General features: G+C 46.6%; 1 protein-coding gene across 2 annotated transcripts in view; it reads right to left on the reverse strand.

The window, feature by feature from the left end:
* ATG16L2 (autophagy related 16 like 2) overlaps positions 1 to 17,322 on the reverse strand; it is a 920,492-nt gene that overhangs the window by 436,630 nt on the left and 466,540 nt on the right. For both annotated transcript variants that reach the window (XM_069640243.1, XM_069640244.1), the window contains exon 9: positions 8,313 to 8,415. In XM_069640243.1, coding sequence (XP_069496344.1) covers positions 8,313 to 8,415 — 103 coding nt within the window. The remainder of the gene's footprint in view (positions 1 to 8,312; positions 8,416 to 17,322) is intronic.

Raw genomic sequence — 17,322 nt, forward strand, 5'->3', positions numbered from 1 at the left:
GCACCGACCCAAGCGTAGGATACACCCCGGGGGGCCGCCGACCAGAAAACCCCTGGAGGACAGCCTGCGCCCCGAAGAGGACCCCTGCGCGACGGCCCCTGACTGGTTGGCCGCTGCGAGGGAAGCCCCCTCCGCATACCAACGCGGCGGTTGAAACTTCCAGGGAGGAACAACGTAGCGGGACACCCTCAAGGGACAGGACCCCCTAGACTAGCAGCACAGTCAAAGCGGGTGACCTGAGGTGAGATGACCTGAGATACGCGGCCGGGAAACGACCGAGGCCGATAGATCCAAGCACTCAACACTGAGCAGGCAGCTCTCTTTCCCCACAGACAATCTTTTATAACAACTGGAACCCTGCGCCGAACTCTGCACAACAACCACAACTTCTTCCGAGCCCTGGGGAGGCTAGAGCTGCAGTCACGCACACTGCAACACGGAAGTAACACAGCAGGGGCAACGCGGCCACAAGTCCACCTTTGGTCCCCTCACTTACCCCCCTGTGGGACTCCATATCATGGGCAAGGAACGAAACAAGGGAAACACGATGCAAAGCACCATGGATCAATATGCCACGAGCACACAGACAGCACCAAACGCGGAGGATCTGGGGACGACCCCCCCTCCAATGGAAGAACCCCTGTCCCTAAAGGATGTGATGACCGCAATCGCCAGTTCGCGCTCCTCAATTGAGCAAAAAATGGACACTATTACCACCGAGGTTTTGTTCCTTCGCCACGACCTCCAAAAACTCTCATCCCGAACGGGAGAAGCGGAGCAGCGAATATCTAGCATGGAGGACGACCTGGGCGGTGTGCACCAGCAGCTCACACAAACACTGAACCGCCTGAAAACCCTGGAAGCCCGAGTGGAGGAGGGAGAGGGCAGGTCCTGACGCAATAACATTCGCATTTTAGGCCTGCTGGAGCGCACAGAGGGCCCCAGCATGGAACTCTTCCTGGAGGAATGGCTGGCAGATCTCTTCGCGCCGAAAACCTTCTCAAACTTTTTCTCGGTGGAACGTGCACATCGTGTGCCCACGGGTCGTCCAACCCCGGGGGCACCTCCAAGGACAGTCATCGTGAAAATTCTTAATTACCGCGACAGAGACGCCATCCTACAGATGGCCAGAACACAAGGGACGGTTGTGTATAATGGATCCAGGATTGCCTTCTTCCCGGACTACACCCAAGAAGTTCAGAAGGCCAGAAAGTACTAAGGCCAGACAGTCCTTTGAACACTTGAAAAGGAAACTCCACTCTATAAATGTGAATATGGGCTGCTGTTCCCGGCACAGCTGAAGATCCAACATGAGGGCAAAACAGTTCACTTCACTGATCCACAGGAGGCATGGAGATGGGCGGAGACCCACATCAGAGGAGATTGGACCGGGGCCGATCGAGATAGCAGGGGAAGACAGAGACCAAGACCAGGGGAGGAAAGACTCGCCCGACAGCCGATACTGGAGAATCAGAATGAACCTAATGGAGGTCCCAATCCCTAGCAACAGAGACATTGGCTAAACCAAACAACGGATGGAAATATCGAAAAGAGCACACTGACCGACTACCTTCCAGGCAGGCACCGGCGACAAACACTTTGTTTAGACTGTTTCCAGAAAGGGGTCACCGCCGCCTACGCACGAAGGACCGAACGCAGTATTTGTATCCATAATCAACGCACCATGCCATCGGCGAACGCCACCCCCCCCGACTCCAGACACTTGACCCAAGGAGGAGTTGTAAGTGGGGAAGTAATAACAGTTTATAGCAAGTTGATCTGGCGACATAGTTCTTTAGCGCCAGTAGAGTTCGGGCGACAGATACTTCATGTTGGGGAGGAGTATAGGGAGGGGGTATGGGGAGCTTTTATATGTTATGAATTTACGGGAAGGTACACAACCCTAATTTTCATCACAAGACCGCAAAATATATCATACCCAACACCCACGATCCCACCAGGCATGACCACGGTAGTCTCACAGTCTTATATCACACACGCATCTGGCACAACAATTTGAATCCCTAGACAGAAATGGCTACACAACAACATAACGGCTTCACAGGGGGAAACGCGCATGTCCCAATGGTAGATACGGAACGTCACAGATCCCTAAAGATCCTCACATGGAATGTAAATGGCATGGGCTCAAGTATCAAGCATTGGCTTATAATGCAATTCCTAAACAGGCATTCCCCTGACATTGCTCTCCTTACGGAGACACACGTAGCAGGCTCGACCTGCCGATTCTTCCGCAGGACTAACTATCGAATAGCTTATCACACGGGGTACACGATGGTCTCCCGAGGTGTCCTGATCCTTCTACATAAACGGCTCCCCTTTGCACGGACGGCAGTGGAACTGGACCCCAGCGGCCGCTTCGTGCTACTCAGAGGCACACTGTGGGGGGAGGTGGTGGCTATTCTAGCGATACACTCCCCACCGGGGTTGGGGGAGGCTCTCCTGAGGGATATCACGGCATTGATGGCGCAACAACAGCCTGATCTATGGATCATTGGGGGGGACTTTAATGATGTTATGTGTAATACACGGGACCGGACCCACATACGGAACCGAAACCCAAATAAACCCACACAGCTAGCGACCTTCGCTTCAGCTCTAGGCCTAAGTGACCTATGGAGAGACCTCCACCCCACAGAGAGGGGCTTTTCCTTTCACTCGGGAGCCCACGCGTCCCTATCCAGGCTGGATTACTTTTTCCTTCCGACTCCCGAAGCGTATAGGGTAAAAGCGGCAGAATTCCTTCCCCGTGGCATATCTAACCATTCTGCCCTGGAGATACTGCTCCAGACAGACAGACCCCTGCCTCCCAAGACTTGGCTGCTAAATAACTATTATTTAGGCCTTCCAGAATTCGTGGAGCACATTACCGAAAAATCCAACTAATTCTTTGAAATTAACACGGATTCGGTAGAGGATCCGATGATATTATGGGAAGCCCATAAGGCGGTCCTTAGAGGGGAAATAACGTCCTGGACATGTAATAAAAGGAGGGAACACCATAGGAAAGTTGTGGAAGCAGAGGAAGCCGTAAGGGAATGGGAGAACAGATATGTCGCTAACCCCACTCCTGACGCCCACCGCTCCCTCGCGAAGGCCTGAGCAACCCTGCACAACACAGCACTAGATAACGCAAAGGAAGCGCACAAGGAGTCAAGGACCAGAATCTATGAACACGGTGATAAAGCCGGTTAAACTACTGGCCTGGCTGGAACGTCGGGAGGAGGGGCACAGACATGTCAGGCAGATCATAGTAGACCCCAGTGGACTAGCCCAAACAGACTCGGAAATAGCAGAGGCCTTCGCTAGTTTCGACGCCGCACTTCATGCCGCCCCAACTTCACCGGTAGATCCGTCCCTTCTGGACGAGATCGTGCTCCTGCACCTCTCAGAGCAGCAGACCCTGGACAGGGAACTGGACGAGGCCGAAATCATGGAGGCCATGTCACAGCTACAATCCGGGAAGACACCAGGCCCAAACGGCTTACTGGCCGAGACCTGGAGGAAGCTGGGCAGCAACCAGATGGCAGTCCCCCTCCGGGACTTGTTCCTGGCGGCCAGAGGACAGGGTACCCTTCCATTGGACCTACGAAAGGCCAACATTGTGGTCATTCCCAAACAAGGAAAGCCCCCTGACCGGTGCACATCATACAGGCCTATATCGCTTATTAACAGCGAAGCAAAGATCTTGGCCAAGGGTACTGCCTACAGACTTCAACAGGTTATACCCTCACTGGTGCATCCGGACCAGTGCGGCTTTATGCCGCAAATATCGACCAGAATGAACCTACGCAGGTTGCATCTACTCCTGGAAAAAGCCCCGAGCATCGACGCGCCACTTGCTCTCTTAGCAATTGACTTCAAGAAAGCGTTAGATTCGGTGGTGTGGGAAAGCCTGTGGGCAACAATGAGGCGCATGGGCATTGGCGAGACCTTTCTGAACTGGGTTCAACTGCTGTACGTGGCGCCAATGGCTGCGGTAAGGGTAAATGGCTGGACCTCTAGGACCTTCCCACTGGGCAGAGGCACCCGACAGGGCTGTCCTCTATCCTCCCTTCTATTTGCCCTAGCGATTGAACCACTTGCCCAATGGCTCCGACAGGTCACCACATGGTCGGGCTTTTGCTGGCCAGAGGGACGGGAGGACAGGGTATCCCTATATGCAGATGACCTGCTTCTCTATCTCAGCAACCCAGACCACGCGTGCCCAATCATAACCAAAATATTGACGACTTTTGGGGAATTCAGTGGACTCAGAGTTAACTGGGGGAAATCAGTCTTGTTCCTAGTGAAGGATGACGACCTGGCAATCCCCCAGGGCATGCCATATCGGGTGGAAAGAGGAGGCTTCCGCTATCTGGGCATATGGGTCTCAGGGACTCTCTCGGAACACGTAGCGCATAACCTGCACCCACTAATCGACCGCTTTGCCGGGGATGTACAGCACTGGATGCTCCTTCCTCTCACTCTCATGGGCAGATCGGCTCTCTTCAAAATGATGGCGCTCCCACGCTTCCTTTATATACTCCAGAAAGCCCCACTAGCCATACCAAACGGGTAATTTAATCGGGTAGAACGCCTAGTCAGGAAACTGATATGGAAGGGCGGGCAGCCTCGAATAGCACTGACCACGTTGCAACGATCCATCTGGGAGGGGGGCATAGGACTTCCACACCTCAGGTCCTACTACTGGGCCTGTCAATTAATGTAGTCAATGACCTCCTGCATGGAGACCCCGAACGACCACACATTAGAGCGGAGGAGCCCATAATCCAAGGCACCCCACCACTGGAAACGCCATACCAGACCCTAACCAGACCCCCCGCACAAACGATGTCTACCCATATCGCGATGATCGGAGGCAGGTACACACCCACATAGGCTGGGGGAACAGGATCACTATGGCACAACCACTATGGCATAACCATGGATTGAAGGAGGTACGGAAACTGACTGCATGGACCCGGTGGGTGGAGGCGGGGATAACCACAATAGGAGACATTATTGCGGATGGTTCCATCCTTCCATTCGAAACCCTGCAGCAGAGGTTCGGAATATCTGACACAGAACATTACCACTACCTGCAATTAACTCACGCCATTAATGCACATGGGCAAGAGCTCGACGACATACCAGATTACACACCTCTTGAACGCAACTTACTACCACAACACATCCCCGAAAAAGTCACCACCAGTCTATACAAGGCGATTAACGCGTTTGCCACTCAGGATCTGGTCAGTCTTAAAAATAAATGGGAGGAAGACGTGGGGCCCATTGAACCAGAGGACTGGATCCAAATATTGAAGCACCCACACGAAATGGCAATAGACTCCAGAATAAGACTGGTACAACTTAAAATACTTCACAGGGTGTACTATCCCCGAGGGGCCCTATTTGGCTGGGGGAGGGCGGAGGACCCTAATTGTCTGAAATGTCGGAGGGAGGAGGGCACTTTCATACACCTCCCCTGGGAATGTCCTAAAATCAAATCCTTCTGGGCGCAATGCTGTCAACTGTTAACGAGAACCCTGGGGCGCACAATAATCCCACAACATGCTATAATGTTATTAGGAGCACCGGATGAGGATATTTCGGATAAATGGGAGGGTATCTTTCTCTCCAATGCAATGGGCCTTTTAAAAACGCAATATAGCACAGAAATGGGGGCCCCGGAAAGCCCATCAGTGGCCCAATGGTCAAATGAAATGGACATATGTGCAGCGACAGAGCATAGAATCTATACAGCACGAGGATGCCCAGCAAAAGCCAGCAAGATCTGGGGAAAGTGGGAAAACCAAGTGGTATAGACCTCGCCGGTAAAATAGGAAGAGAAACGGACATAACAATTATACGGGACATGGTGAGGAATGCAGATTCCTAAAGTAAAGTGCAAAGCGGCAAGACAGGAACGGAGTGATGAACCAACCCGGGAGTTGGGGGAGGTGTGGTGGGGGGGATTTGTTAATGTTCTGTATGTATGTTTAAAAAACCAATAAAATGTGCTATAAAAAAAAAAAAAAAAGGTGAGGAGGCCCAAGGGGGAGGAAGGAGTTGAGGCCAAGGGAGGTGGGAAAACATAAAGACAATCTGGTATTGAATCCAGCTCTCCTATATTGCAGACCCATCTTTAACCAGAGGCGTTACCAAGGGACCGGCAGAGGGTTCGAGAGTGCAAATCATCCAACCAGAGCTGGGTGGCGTCCCCGTGGATACCAGAGCTCTGTTCTGACTGCCAACCAAAACAAAGCATGTGCCTGCGGTCACTTACAGCCGTGGGGGTGTGTTTTGAAATTATGCCCACACCATAAAACTTGGTGATGTCATTTGATAGTATAAATATAGGAACTTCACTCCACATAGACACACTGCTTCCAGAACACATCCAGATTTCCGTGCAGCACCTTGTCCAAGAAACTCTTCATCTTGTAGCTTACTCCAGACTTCTTTGAAGATCCAAATTTCTTTGCAAAATCCAGAATTTAGCATTGCTGAACTCTTGCTAGCTACACCCACTTTCAAACATCCAAAACTTAAAAGAATAATTCTGATTCAGCTTGGCTTGCTACCGTGTCCAGTGACCAGAAGGGCCCATCCAAATCCAGTTTGAGGTGCAGTCCAAAATTGACCAGAACCGCGACGCTGATCCAATCCCTCCAGAGGTGCCCTGCTGCTGGTAGACCTGACCCGATCCAATGACCAGAACCTGACGGCCCAATTTAATTACAAAGGACTCTAAGTATTAATAGGAAGAACATTGACCCATAGTATATCTGCAATGTATTATCCCAATCTCAACCCATCCCATCTTTAAATTCAGAACCCTAATATTGTTAGAACCATTCTTGCGCTGCTTTTTCTCTCATCTGTGTTATTAAACTTAAACCATTAGTGATTTGGATCAATTAAAGTAATTCCCATACAGAATGGAAACTAGAGTATCACACATGAAGAGTTATGAGCGGCCGTGAGTAACTGTGGAGATTCATGTGTGGCATTCTCTTTTTCATAGTCATTAATATAGTTAAAAAAATAATCTGGCATTTTTAAAAAACAATTTTTTCATTTTCGCGCCTATTTTTCAAAAACACCTCTCACTAAAACCTCTATAAGTTCTTCAATTGTATAGAATTTCAACTCTCACTGTTACCTAAGACCCTTAGCTACATCCACAACTAAAAACCACATAGGGGAACAGTGTATTTGACCCGTTTTTATTGACAATCGCATAGTAAAAGTTTGCCACGAATTTGCAGTTTTCAAAAGTTCACACGTGTCTTTTTCCCACTCAAGTGCTTTTCCATCCCATCCTGATCTAACGGGTGTACTGTTGTTTATATTATAGCTCATGTGTGTTAGAGCCCGTTTAGTGTTGCTTTCCTCAGAATTGTTCTCCATGTAAGCATTTTTGCACCCTTTTGCATTATTTTACAAAGCCATTTTCATCTGTCAGTTTAAAAGTGTCATTTTCCAAAACGGTTTTCTCTCTTATTTGGGGAGGGAAGATTGCATTTAAACTGTAGACATTGTCTTTCTTTCCTGAATACCTGCTGATTACTTGCATCTGTGTAGGATTGCTAATTTGTATCTAAAAAAACTGCAGGGGGAATATTAACCTAAATGCTATCTGTTCACAAACCAAAACGGTTCTTTTTCCTGCGTTTTCTATTCTGCATTATTATAAGTGAATTCAATTGCTTTGCATATTTTCTGAATTGTATTGTCACCATTAGGTGATTGCTGTCCTATATATATATATATATATATATATATATATATATATATATAGAGAGAGAGAGAGAGAACTTATGTGTGATTTGAATATTAAATAAATAAAATAAATATTTACCTTTACAAACTAGCCTGATTCCTGGTTCAGTGTGATCTGGGGGGCATTTTGAGATGGGTGTGATATGAGTGGTATATCATTCAGAATATTGAATTTATAGACACAAATAAACAAGGGTTTCATTGCGCACTACATGCTAGGCGAGACCTGGGTGTGTGCCTGACTGAAATCCTTAACAGACTTGCACAAGATTAGTGGACCGGGTAAGACCTACAAGAGGAATATACAAGGGTATTCCCTAAAGTGATAGGAACCCTCAAACATTTTATGGGTGTTTACCGTCTTCAGATCAGTTTTTTGGATTATTCTACATTTGTTAGACGAGGCCAGGATGCTGTCTGATGATTGCATTAACATATTGTAACCACATTAAGACTTTCCCACTTTCATAAGAGCACATCAATGGGGGATCTTGATGTTGGATCAAGAGACAATTCCTTACCAGGATGCAGAGAGCTCTGGATGGCACCCGGGAAAGAACGCAGATGGGCAAGGGCTGGTACCGCTCTTCACTGAAACTGCTAATGGATTTCGATCGGGGTTTGCTAAAAGAACAAGATTGTTATGAGTCAAAGCCAAAATGTGCAATCAGTCAATAGTAATCAATCATTAATACCAATGCAATGGCAAACTGAATGGCACTTTTACCCAATGATACACAGGCACAGAGAATGATGCAAATACAAACATTCTGAAGACAGAGGGTCTTGTGTTTTGCATCAACCTACAAATGTGCTGTCCTGCGAACAGAGAGGCCCACATTTTGGAAGTAAGTGTGGCCGACTTGATTACAAGTTAAACACGATATAGAAACCTCTTGATTGCCTATGTATTTTAATGGCCAGGGGGGTGCACTACTGTGCAAGATATCATTTGTTCTTGTTTATCACAGCTAAAATAATAACTTATTTTTTAAGAGGTTTGAGAGGAATAATTAGAGCTGTGGTCCAGTTGTCTCACTGCCAATAAAATCTGCACCATATAACAAGAGGCCAGCAATGAACAGCAGTTTGCATGTGTTTAACTAGCTCAAGTTTTCTTTATTGTACTCAACCTCTGCAGGACATGCACATATACAGTTGGGTCTATCCGTCCGACCATCAAGTAGACGTGTGCTAAATTGCAAACAATTCAAAAAAATGATTTTGCACAGCCATAAGCGCAGTCTGATTATATTTTGGTTTATTCTGTTCCCATCATTATTGAAACATTAGGAGTCGGAGAGTAGAAGGGGCAAGATTCATTCAAGCACAAAAATGTGTATGGCATCTCCCACTGTTCTTGTTGTGGAGCTACTTAAACCATGCTCTACCCAGTGGTTATGGACAGAAAAATGACTTTGTGACTGCGGATGACATAAGGACCATAAACAAAATTTCAAGATAAGAATTTTAAATAAATCATATTGGGTGATAAAAGAAAAAATATCGCTTGCATATGCTGACCAAAGGCTCGCCTTTCAATGATTGAGTTCTCTAGCTGTGGTCCATTGCAGTATAGGCACTCCTTAGAAGTCTGCAGATATCTTTATGACCCCAGGGCCTGAGGTTGATGATGATCAGAGTCATTAGAGTGTGCATGTGGCCAGAAGTGGTAATGGATAAGGTAGTATGGGAGAAAGAAGCAGCTGTGTTTCTTTTTTTTAAACTTTTATTTTTGCAGGCAGAGGTTCACAAGGCACATACATCAAGGCAACACATGTGTATAACATATTATTCTTGAGCAACACAGTAATCACAGTACAGCAGTCATAGTAATAGCATCAGGGCGGACCTTAAGCAGAGGATATAAGGCCTCATGATGCGGGGAGTGTCCCTTGTGGGGCAGGGGGCAAGTCAGTTGTGGGTGTACTTTCACTTTGGTTATTAAGATAGGTGTTAAATTGAAAAGCAGCTGTGTTTCTATTCATATTTTATATCCTTTGCTTCCAAATTCAAACATAGCTGACACATCACCAAGACATTGGTTATTGTCTGACAAGTAATGTCACGTTCGATATGCACACATCATGCGTATCAAGCATACTGTGCAAGGAAGAATCTGGGAGAGGTTTGTTTTGGAATTCCAATGGGACCCTGTGGGGTGTCTTGTCTGGGTTCCACAGGGGGATTTCTGGTGGATGACCCAGAGTGGCCCTGTGGGGGTTGGGAGGTGAGCAGAGGACCCACGCCAATGTGTACTTCTCAACCAAAATTGATTTGTCACTAATGAACTCATTAATCTACTGTTCACATTTAAAGAAGAAGATAATTACCTATGAAAAAATATCTTTCTGATGGATATGGAAGTCCTTATGATTGAAATATGCCCCAGAAGTTAACTGGATCATGAAACATTTTCATAGCCAACAGTGGAAACCACCTGGCTCTGCCAATTTCATCATGACACCATCAGCACCAAAATTGACATCCTGGGTATAAAAACAGAGCCGCAAAAGCTTTATGGCCTTGCTCCACCTAATTTCCCATGGTCACAGACACATGGGAACAACAGAACCCTCACCTACAAGCAATTTGCTTGAGTGACTAGCAAAAGGGCTGGTGATAAATATATTAAAGGGGTGCCATATTCATCAGAAAGAAAATTACCAAAGGTATGTGTTGAGATGGATTTTCTGAATCAGATCTTTAGACAGATTGACAGGCCAGCCTTTTCTGGTGAACATTGAAATACACTAATGTCTAGCCAAACTCTATGAAGGTAGATGTAGGATTGGGCCTTTTGATCACAGTAACCAAAAGCAGGCCTACCCATAAAGAATACAAACCCGCTTTGTCCGTAAAGCCAGTTTATTGTACAAACGGCCGGGAGGGGTTAGATGACACCAAAGAGTCAAACTAACCTGGCTCCCTGAACCACACAAGGAACATGCTTTTTATACAATTTTCAACAGTTAAAACACTCCCAAAGGTTTTGTTACAGAGTCAACCCCTCTCCCCCAAACATGATTGCTTAAATCTATACAATGTAACCATATTCCCTTCAGTTCCCACACTTCTTATTGGATACTGAAAAGGGTGGCTTTAGTGCAAGTTGCTCTGGAGGGCGACACCTTACAATTCCTTGAATTAGTATCAACTTAGGTTGGCAATATAATGCCGTATCTTTGAGGCCATAGGATAAATTCAAAGATGCCACAGGTCACTGTATCCAGACGGTAATAAAGCCTCACCGTCACCATAAACAGTGTAAAAAAGAAAAGACTGCAGGACTCCGCGCCATCAAAATGTGTGTATATTTAATAATATTGCATAATCACACATTGAAAAAGAAGCCCATGTATGATAACATGTTTCGGCTCTGCTGAGCCTTTTTCAAATCTGGGCTACATAATATTCCACAACAAATCACCATACGTAAATAACATAATATTATAATACAAAATGTATAATTAACACGAAAACATGACATAAGTGTGCAAACAGTTATAAGGTCATATTGCACGTTGCATTATTCCATCATGCCGCAATAAGACAATAGATATCATGGTAATGAGCGTATAAAGAATAGACAGAGAAAGAAGGATTGGTGAAAGGGAGGATTCAAGGGTGTAGAAAAAGAAAAAAACACATCATAGATGCATCTTAATTTCAAAAGATCAAAACATAAATAGACAGAACAAAAGAGAAAAAAAATCAAAAAATCTATCATTTTTTTGAATTCGTGGTAACAAATCCATACTGGTCAACTGACCCCTATAACGTCCCAAAACAAAATCAACCTGGTGTCCTTACCCGTATTTGCATGTAATCAATCCACAGGACTGATGTCCCTGTAGTAGTAACGGGGTAATATCCCCAGTATAAAGTCTGAAATTAAGTAAATGTGAAATCGGGTTTGTCATGGTATAATTATAAAATGTATACTCATTATTGGAGTGAAAATCCACAAAAGAAAATTAACTCCCTGCATTTGGCTCATGTTAAGTATTGTATTGACACTTCATAAAGTACATCATTGTATAAAACTAGCCATGGGCTTGGGTGTGTGGGGCATATTGCTAATTTGTGCACAGTCTTAAATATCATCCTGCCGTCATCTACGGGCCATATTGTAAATGCGTTCATGCCCTGTGATAGGCATCCTTCATTAAGCGCGTTCGAAATAATCACAAACTACGACCAAACTAGAGAACTGGCTTACGCATGACAAATCTTGAGCCGGTATGGCCCTGCTTTTGAATAGTCAGAGTTTGCAAAATAAACAGAATCAACCGTTAAGATATGAGTAATGCCAGTCTAAAGCCTCCTAGGCTTACCTGATTCCTGCGAGCAGAAAAAGTCACACGCGTCGGCAAAGTACAGAGCCGTTTGCGTACGCCATCTTGATAACTTTGTTGAACACGGTGATCATGGCAACGTGAGTCACGTCGCCATGGTGATCCGCGTTAAGCGGCGCACTGCAGTAGCGACTGACGCAATACGAGCGTCAGTAGCTATCGTCCATCTTGTAGATGGAGTCCACCATTGTTGAGTGGTGTCTAAAGCTCACAATCAGACAAAGTGGCTAATTGTGATGGAATAATTACCTGAATTGATTATTTCAAATGTTGTGATTTCGACAAACCAATTTGTACGAATCTAATATTGGAAGATAAACAATGTTCATTCTAATAAGAAACAACTCAAATCAACGCCCCAACACGTGCTCACACCCAATCACATCATACAGTAGTGCTCAGAATTGTCGAACCTAGATCTGGAAATCGTTAAGAAAATCACCATGTACTGATACATTGTAATAAGAGTACTGAAAAATGCACCTGTCAGGAAACTTCAGGCAAAGTGGCAATACCCATTAACTTGTTATATGCTACAGGTAATCAGGAACTGAGTCGCTAAGTTACAATGGGCTAACACTACAGGAATGACACCATTTCACTGTCACTATTGAGACCTGTGATTGTTGAGTTGAAATAGCAAATTGCTCGTGCCTCAGCTTGTTTTAGGATTCTCAACCTGTCCCCACCTCTTTTGTTAAGAGTAACCTGTTGTAGGCCGATAAATCTAATCTCTGATTTATTATGTAATTGGTGCATCTTCTGCCAATTCTCAGCTAGTGGGATAGATGGGTCCTGGCTACCAATGTTTGCCAGATGCTCGCGTATTCCGATTCTCAATTCTCTTTTTGTGCTCCCTATATCTGATGATATTTAAGACTGTGCACACATTAGCTATATGCCCCACACACCCAAGCCCATGGCTAGTTTTGTACAATGATGTACTTCATGAAGTGTCAAAACAATACTTAACTGTCACAATGCCCGCTCCCGGGGAGCCGGCTCAGGCCCTGCGTCCCCGAAAGCGGACATCAAGTCCCCGGGGAAGGTCCCAGCAACCCCTTATAGGGGCCCTTTGGACAGCGTCCTGGCGCCTATGGTGCCAGGCTCATAGAAAACGTCAGTCCTGTCGCCATAGGCGCCAGGCTCATTATGAAAGTGTTTGGGTGCACTTACCTGATGCAGACCATGCTGCAGAACCCCGGCCTCCTTGAGGCCTGAAAGGAACTACTTTACCTGTGGGACTCATTTACCACCCGGGCGTGGTCGGGGAAGGATACATACCTGATTGGAGGAAGGACACATTCTAGGAACTTCTTCCAAGGCTATTTAAACCACACCCGATCAGCCACACGTGCTTCGCGTTGTTCTGCATCTAGCAGCTGGACGCTCACCGTGTCTGCTCCTGCATCTTGACTTCTGCCACACCTGCCAGCATCCTGAATCACCTGCAAAGGAAGGGAACAAGAGAACAGAAGAAGGAAAAGGCCTCACCTGCTAAATCTGCATCCCAGAGACATTTCGCCGACAATCCTGAAAAGGAAGACATTTATTTTTAAAAGCACATCGCATCGATCGCTGCAGCGCCGTATTCTACTCACCTTTACAGGGCGCCTCCATGTTCAGCAGCGACCACCCGGATTCGCAGTCGCGCCCTCGCGCCTAGGGAGAAAAAGACAAGAACAAAGGTGAGAGAAAGAAAGGAAAAGGGAAGCTAAAACTCCATGTCAAGGCTTACCTGTTGGGTCATTCCCTTTTCATTTCGGGTCCGCGCCGCATCCAGGCATTTTCGGACCCCGGCCCCTAAGGGGAAAAAGACATCAGCGTTAATGAGTGAATGAAAAGACATTACCAAAACACTCATTAAAGACTTACCTGATTTCCACAAGGATTTCACCGCTCACCTCGGGTCGGTGCCTGTTCCCCGGCATTCCTTACCCCGGCCCCTATGGGGAAAAAGACACTAGCATTAGAACATTAATGCATGGACACAAGGGGAACCACTTATAGAAAAACTTACCTGGAAGCCAAGCAAGTTTGGTTCTCACCCATCCGAAAATCCAGTGACATAACTGGACACCAACGCGCCCCTGCATCAGAAGCAGGATGGAGAGCTCGTCCTTCCAGACCCTAAGGTGAGACGCTACGGGGAAGCACAGAAGGGTTTTGAGAAGGGTGAGAGGGTTAAGTGGGAGGCCGATTGCATTACCCCGCAGACAGTTAACCCCCTATTCTCACCTACAGAAGGATACTTCTGTGAGTCAGACAAGCCAGATCTGGGGCCCGGTCCAGTCCGTCTTCCGAACCCTGCGCATCACCTTAGATGAGGTCACAGCAGCGCGAACCAGGCCAGCGCCCCCGTGGGAGTCAGGTGAGCGTTACAGAACGCAAAGCCTGCCTACAAATTCCCACCCAGGCGCTATGGAAACTTCTGAGACTGATCAGTTGGCCCAATTACTGAGGGCATTACGGGCCGAAGTACATGCCGCTCTTCAAGAGACTAATGCCCTCAAGAGGGAATTAATAATATCAAAGGAAAGAACTGATGACCTGGCCAGACAGCTTTTGCAAGGTCAAGCTGGACAAACTCCTCTACCCTGTTCCGGAGGGAACCTCGCTCCTGTGGTTCCCAGTAACCCTGTGCAGATTAATCTACCTGGAAACATGCCGCTGGCCCCACCTGAACGCTTTGCTGGGGACCCCAAACGATTCGCCGTATTCATGAATCAGTGTCGTTTGCACTTCCTATGCAGACCTGGGGCCTTCCCTAATCATCAGACCAAAGTAGCCTTTGTATTGTCATATCTCAGCGGCTGCGCTGCCGATTGGTCAGTTCCACTGGTTACTCAAGATGACCCGATTCTCCGTGATTTTCAAGGATTTCAAGCAAGCATGGAAAGGTTATTTGCTCGACACTCTCAGGGGCAGGCTCTGGATGACGAACTTCTATCCCTGCGACAGGGCAATCAGGACCTCCTATCCTATATTGCAACCTTTAATAGACTAATTGTGGAAACGGGATGGCCAGAGGATAAAAGAGTCACGTTATTTTATCGAGGTCTACGCGGAGAACTTAAAGATGTCTTGGCCCAAGTTGTAAATCCGCCCCAAGAATGCACAGAATATATAGACTTAGTGGTCCAATTGGATCACAGACTTCAAAACAGAAAAACAGATCGGTCCAGGTTTGAGACCCGGGTGTTGGTCAAGACCCACGCTAACCCCAAGGGAGTTGATGTCTCTGAGCCTATGCAAATTGGAGGGGTTAAAGAACCCTTAACTCAAAAGGAACGTGAAAGGAGGCGGCAGTTAAAATGATGTCTTTATTGTGGGAACTCTGGACACTTTCTACGAGACTGCCCGGCAAAACCGTGCCGAAAAGCGGTAGGAGCCGCTGATAAAAACCATGAAGACTCTGTTTCGGGAAACGACTCAGCCCGACAAGCGTAGGGGCCCGCTTGCCGAGCTTGAAAACTAACTCTCAGACCTCGCATTTCATTGTGCCAATGGTTCTCGTAGATCCAGAAAAGCCTAAGCGGTTGCATGCAATAAAGGCATACATCGATAGCGGGGCTATTGGAAACTATGTGGATCGTGAATTGGCCTCTAGGATTAACCTCCCTCTCTGTCCTAAAACCAGCAAAGATGTCATCACCACAGTCGATGGAATTGAAATTGCCTCTGGACCGGTAACACATTCCACTACTGCAGTGACTCTTATTGGTCCTGACGGCCATCGGGAGGCAGTTGTGTTTGATGTAATCAAGGCTCCACAGTTTCAGGTTATTCTTGGAATTCCTTGGTTAGAGACACATAATCCTCGAATTGATTGGCGAGCTAAGAGAATAACCTTCCCGGATTGTGCACAAACATGCTACCCAGAAAACCTGAAGATTAATCTAGCATCTGTAACCTCTGCCTCCATGCAATTACCTCCGGAATACCAGGTCTTTCAGGACGTCTTCCAAAAGGAACAGGCCAACACGTTACCTCCTCACCGATCGTACGATTGCCAAATCTATCTGGTGCCCGGTGCACAACCCCCTTGTAGCAGGATTTATGCCCTTACCGAACCTGAGAACCTGCATTTGAGACAATATTTGGATCAATACCTCACCAATGGTTTTATTCGCCCGTCAAAGTCCCCGGCATCCTCGGCTTTGTTCTTCGTGCCTAAAAAAGAAGGCGACCTTAGAACTTGTATCGATTACGCGCATTGAACCAAATAACGGTTAAAAACCGTTATCCTCTGCCTCTGATTCCTGAACTCCTTGACCAGGTGAAGGACGCTTGCATATACACCAAGTTAGATCTCCGGGGGGCATATCATCTGGTGTGAGTAAAAGAAGGCGACGAATGGAAAACAGCCTTCCGTACAAAATATGGATTATTCGAATACCAGGTAATGCCTTTCGGGTTGTGCAATGCGCCTGCTGCCTTCCAATTCTTCATGAATGATGTCCTTCGGGAACTCATCAATGTTTGTGTTGTCGTCTATATCGATGACATTCTAGTGTACTCCTCTTCGGAATCTGATCACAGAAAACACGTTAGGGCAGTTCTGGAAAAACTGCGCCAACACAAACTATTTGCTAAACTGGAGAAATGTGTTTTCCATACCACAGAAGTTGAGTTTCTCGGTTTCATCCTGACACCCAAAGGAGTCCGAATGGACTCAAGAAAAGTGGATGCCATCCTCAAATGGCCATCACCTAGCTCTGTAAAAGGGGTTCAAAGCATGCTCGGCTTTGCCAATTTCTATTGCAGGTTTATCCCGGAATTTTCACGCATAGTACAACCCATTACTGCACTCTTGAGGAAAAATAAACCTTTTGAATGGTCTGAAGAAGCCGAGCAGGCCTTCCAGGATTTAAAAGCTAAGTTTACCTCTGCACCTATATTGAAACACCCACGTCCAGATCTCCCGTATGTCGTCGAAACTGACGCATCCAGCCTAGCCATGGGAGCAGTTCTGTCTCAAAGAGATCCTGAAACCAACCAACTGCATCCCGTAGCATTTTGGTCCAGAAAATTCTCGGCACCAGAGATTAATTACGCAATCACTGACAAAGAACTGTTAGCCATAAAGTCCGCTTTTAAAGCCTGGCGGCATTACCTGCTTGGCGCTCGACATACCATCACGGTGATCACTGATCACCGGAATTTACAGTAT

The sequence above is a fragment of the Ambystoma mexicanum genome, chromosome 7q (assembly GCF_040938575.1).
Source record: "Ambystoma mexicanum isolate Mex_15411 chromosome 7q, UKY_AmexF1_1, whole genome shotgun sequence".
NCBI lineage: Eukaryota > Metazoa > Chordata > Amphibia > Caudata > Ambystomatidae > Ambystoma > Ambystoma mexicanum.